General features: G+C 40.4%; 1 protein-coding gene across 2 annotated transcripts in view; it reads left to right on the top strand.

Annotated features, from left to right (window-relative positions):
• LOC107267467 (semaphorin-1A) overlaps window positions 1-5465 on the top strand; it is a 55475-nt gene that overhangs the window by 30777 nt on the left and 19233 nt on the right. For both annotated transcript variants that reach the window (XM_015739238.2, XM_015739237.2), the window contains exons 3-4: window positions 501-597; window positions 1223-1277. In XM_015739238.2, the coding sequence (XP_015594724.1) occupies window positions 501-597; window positions 1223-1277 (152 nt within the window). The remainder of the gene's footprint in view (window positions 1-500; window positions 598-1222; window positions 1278-5465) is intronic.

Raw genomic sequence — 5465 nt, 5'->3', positions numbered from 1 at the left:
TCCGGAACGTAACCCATTTAGCTCCGATAACGAAAGCCACCGTCTCCAGCCGGCCTAAGGGGCTTCCTATACATCTATACCTATTTATATCCACTAGCTATAATCGCGAGGCTTATAGCCGCACTGTCCTTCTCTGTCCCTCGCATCGTAACAGCCCCTCAACCTCATCGTCATCCTTTGTCCCACAGTCCCACTCGCCATCTCACTTCTTTTGCGTGTACTATGCTTTGTAGATATCTGGCGTATAGCGTGCATATGTATATATACGTTATATATAAAACACATTGTAACACTGTATGCACGTTTCAGTCGGAAGCCATAATTTTTTTTTATGACGATGCTGAATAATGCCACCGAAGTCTTTTGTCGACTTCCTTTGTATACGTTGGTTTGGTACTCCGTCGCAGCCGGTTGATGGCGCCACTCAATTTAATCTCGTCTCGGCGGTCACGAATGAACACCTGTTATAACCTATGCGTTTGTTTTTGGTGTGCTTTTAGGCGAGGTTATCGGTCAGCGGTTTCTCGGCAACGAGAGTCACGTGGAGCACTTCAAACTGTTGGAGAGGGCGCCCACGTCTATATTCATTGGCGCGAGGTTTGTATTGAGTATTATTTAAGAGGGCGCTTACACAGGGGATAGTCAAGGTCGTAGTCGAAGGATTTTCAGAACTGTTTTCTGGAGGGTCGTGCATGGCTGGTGCAAAACGATATTTCTTTACGGTCGATGGACTCCCGCACCCCACCTTCGCTTCCCTCTCGGGGCAACGATATTCCCTAGCTACCTTGCTCCTCTCTCCCTCCCTCGTTTCCGCCTTCACCCTCCGCCCACGCTCTTTCCTCTTGTGTCGCACAGTGGGCCGATAAACTTTCTCGCTAACCCTCGTGTCTAACCTCTAAGGCTTATCTGGCTATCCGACGTTGCAAAATTGTTCGACCGTTCTGTGAAAGTTGTACCTCTGGGGTTCGTGTAGCGAAGATTAGTGACTTGAAATTTTATATACACCGTATATAAGATTGGTTTCTGAAAACACTTTCATATTTGAATTTAATACGTAGCTTTGCGTCATCAAGTTATTTACATGAACGACACTTTCACAGTGCGTCTCTCACTTTTGATGGGGCCTGTATATTATTCGAACCGCGTAACCTATCGAGCGACCTCTCTCCTCTTCTATCCTCTTCTGTGTATACATGTAGTGCTCATGTCTTTTTCGTTTCAGGAATGCCATTTACAACATAAGCCTCCATGATCTGACGGAAAATCACGCGGACAAGGTAAGTCAAAAGATTCGTTTCAATCACTTTTACAGGCTGTTTCATTTTCTTTTTTTTTTTGTTTTTTTTTTTTCCACCTGGAAATAGTCTATTTATTATGGCCGCGTGGCGTTAGTTCTAGGTATAGCTTAATGGTTACATTATGCAGTTATATACAGTGTTGCCTAATTTAATTCTTCTGTAAATTGAATATACAATACGCCGATATTGCTCTTTTCATGTAATGTCTTATTAACTCTGCTGAGCTCTCGATATATTTTAAATATCTGTTTTGTGTAAATTTATATAGTTTGGTAATTATTATTATTTCGAGATTCACAACAGATCCTCAATACCTAATGGTAGAAGAATTCGATTCTGTATTTATGATGCTGCATGTGAGCTAGGAATCAAATGTTTGAGAGAATTTTTTTTAATGGTCCGTGGTTACTTATTCCTTAAATAAGTAAAATTATTCGCACAATAATCACAAATTTATACATATCGGACACTGATATCAGACGACAGTTCTGAATTTTGCCTTCGTAAAAAGTTACGGTCTTATTAATTATCTCAATTCTAGCTGAACGTACCGATTATCTTGCATTGTTAAGTTGTCTATGTATGCTTCATAAATCGTGAGTCCCAATCAGTCTCCACCTCTTTCATCATTGACCCGCCCCATAGGGCCTATTGCTCCGCCTTCTTTTATTTGCTCCACCCACTGGGCCCATCGCTTGACACAAAAAAAAAATTAGAAGAAAGTACTTCGATAAGATAATCACTTACTAATCACAAAAAGTGTCTAATTTAATTTTCCACTGGCCACGCCTTTTTCACAAACCCCGCCCCAATATCAACGGCCACGCCTCCTTCTGCTTTCATCAAACAATGTTGCCCTAATCTTAGCTTTCATTGACTCCTCATCCGTTCTTTACGCATCCTAGACAAATAAAATTGCAGCTGGCCTTTCGAAACTATACATGAAACCGCTAGTGCGGAATTCACAATTTCACCAGAGAGAGATGTATTTTGCTTGCTCTAAAGAAAAGCTGTGATGAGGAGAAGCAAGTGAATGAGAAGAAGCGGTGTTCGCGGAGGGAAAGGGACGAGGCTGGGGTGGGAGGGGATAGAGTAAGAGACCTGGAAGTTCAGGTTGCAGTAGTGAGAGGCGGCTTTGACCGGTCATTCACTTGGCAGTTCGTTGTAAAAAGCTATAGCGCTACTTCTAACGCTGTATAGGACTTGCATACCTCTATATACGTATACGTATAAAATATACGGAATACTATTCTTCCTCCTGGTTGCATTCTCGTTAGGTTAAATTCGTAAGACATCTAAAAGAATTACGCCTCCCGCTCGTTTTTCTTCCTTCACATGTTAACCTATATATATATACCTATTGTTTCATTGTCCCGCATAATTGATATAAAGAAAAAGTAGCATTTTCGATCTCCCTGAATTTTTGAAATTTCAAGGAAAATATGAGATTTAGTCTATTTACAGGGTCCGTGTGTTTTAGAGAGAGAGAGAGAGAGAGAGAGATTGGGGAGGGAGCCTATGCCATTGGACACAAACCAATTTTATGAACTTCATACTTATCTCAAGGGTTGACTGTAGTGTTAATGAGTAACTAAAAAAAAGTAATGTTAATTATCTCATAATTTTCAAGAGTTTGATTATACATATGATATACATACATGATAAAGGAGCCATTTGGGATTTTAATTCTTTGCGGTGGAAATTCGGGATATTCCCGGTAGAGGGTACTCATGTTAGAAAGTATAACGTCCGCAAAGAGTTAATAAATTGTGCATTAAGGAAATAATGTTTTGATAAAGAGGATTCCTGAACTACGCTTACGTTGGTCCAAGAATTCAGTGTGGGGGACAACTGCTTGGCACGCGTGGTATGGTAGTAGTCCCCCGAGCGCCTCGAGGGGCACTCGCAAAATTTCGGCGTTAGTTCAAACGGATAATTTAATCCCTTAGCGTACTCGTATTTGGATATTTAAAAGCGCGTTTCAATCGTTGAAATCTCAGCTACAACGTGGATAAAAATAAAACTTCTATTTCATCGCTTTCCTAATGAAAAATGGCGGGGAAGCTTCGGGTGCGCTTGCGAAATCTCGAGATCTCCGTCACGGGAACATCAAAATGAAACTTCTATTTCATCGCTTTCCTAATGAAAAATGGCGGGGAAGCTTCGGGTGCGCTTGCGAAATCTCGAGATCTCCGTCACGGGAACATCTCCGAGAACAATAATTTTCTGAGAATATGCAGTATCATTAAAGATGATATCACACAGAAACTGGACCAGATTGGCCGGCGCGTTCGGAAGTTATGGCCATTTAAGTGTTTTCACTTCAAGGGGGTGTAACTCCCCCTAGAGTGATCCTACAGGGGTTCAATGGGGGTGTTTTTTTAATGCCGAAGGATGCTCTCTCTCGTGCCCTAATTAGAAATATGAATTTCCTTCCGGAACTACTAGATCTCGAATTTTTCAAAAAGTTCCAAAATCCACTTTTTCACTCCAACCCCTGCCATTCGGCCATTTTGTATCCGATCGGGATAAAACCTTTGCCATTCGAACGGGAAGGAAATTTCCTAAGAAATATGTCTTTGGTTTTTCGAAATCTGTCATACTTTCACAGAAATGTAAAAAAATTCGAGTGTTGCACTTCAATTGGACGTTACTGTCTATGTGTATGTAAAATATATAATATTACATTTATATATTTAGAAATACGAAATACGTATATTCTCCGTGTATGTAACATATACAATACATATATTCGACGTATATGTTTAAATATATGAAAAGCGACAAAATCAATATATTTGTCGTATACCTAAGAATATGGGTTAGAAATCAATTTGTTATATATTTTCGTGTATAATCACTTCCGTTTATATATAGGGTGTACGGTATGAAACGCACGGGAGTAGTACCGTTGCATTCCTTGTTAAATTCTAAGGGATACGTGTTTTCGCGTTTTTTATTTAACATATTAAAATTTTGAGGTAATCAGCGTCGAAGTTGCAATAATCTGACCAATCAAAACGCGCTTAGATGCAGCGTGGAAGGGGAAGTTCAGCCTAGTACCTGACGATGAGCGGAAGAGCCCGCAAGGCCTCCAAGGTTACACGAGGCCAATAATAACATGAATATCGTAGTGCAAATATTTAACAGCAAGTATTTCATAATACTTACGAACTTGTAATAAATAACGACGTTCAAAATGAACACCATTTACATTTAAACATTCTGCTGCACGATTGAGCAATCTTACTCGAACATTCACGAGCATCCATCCTTCATTGACTGTTGCGAAGCTCGCCGACAGGCGGCGCCACTGATGGCCAGTTTCTTCATCTTCGGTTATCCCCACCTCACCAATAATTTTCATACTTTAGCCGTTTATCTGCAGGTTACATTTTAACTGAAGCTGAAGAAACTGCCCGTAAATGTTCTCTATGTTCTTATTTGCGTCGGTAAATGAGTTCCTGAAGTACCATTGTCAGTGTAATATAGTATAATGAAATATTTACTATATCCAAATAACTCTCATAGCAGGCACTGTGTGCAATTCTTACGGATTGGTATGTCGAGATCGGAGCTCGGACACGTGTATAGCACAATCGGTAGTTTTCAGGACCACCAAAAATGAATTACGTTGGTACAACTACCTTATCGGATCAATGATATAAATATTACGACGAATAATATCTCCTGATTAAAGGTACATTCCAAAATTCACTGCCAATACTTAAAGTACGGTTGTGTCTCGTTCAATTACATGCAGAGAGAAATAGGGACTTTACGATATTCGTATTACAATTGGCCTCGTGTGACGATGCCTTGCGGACTTCCTCGCGTCGTCAGCGATTAGGCCGAATTTACCCCCCTTCTACGTTCCATCTAATCCCGTTCACATTGGCCAGTTTATTGTAACTTTAACGCTGATTATCTCGAAATTTTAATATATGAAAAAACAAAGGCACGTATTCTTTAGAGTTTGATAAGAATGGAACAGTACTACCCCACTGCGTTTCATACCGAACACCCTGTATATGTATATGTACGTACTCAAAGTATCAACTTATAGATGACGCGATATCCAATGACATTTCCATTGACAAGCGGATCGGCTATCCATTTCCGCTTAATGCACCCTCAAAGGCGTCTCTAAAGCCAATGTTGGAGGGG

This window comes from Cephus cinctus, unplaced genomic scaffold (genome assembly GCF_000341935.2).
Source record: "Cephus cinctus unplaced genomic scaffold, Ccin1 Ccin1_scaffold0404, whole genome shotgun sequence".
Taxonomy (NCBI): domain Eukaryota; kingdom Metazoa; phylum Arthropoda; class Insecta; order Hymenoptera; family Cephidae; genus Cephus; species Cephus cinctus.
This window is presented reverse-complemented; position numbering and strand designations above follow the sequence as displayed.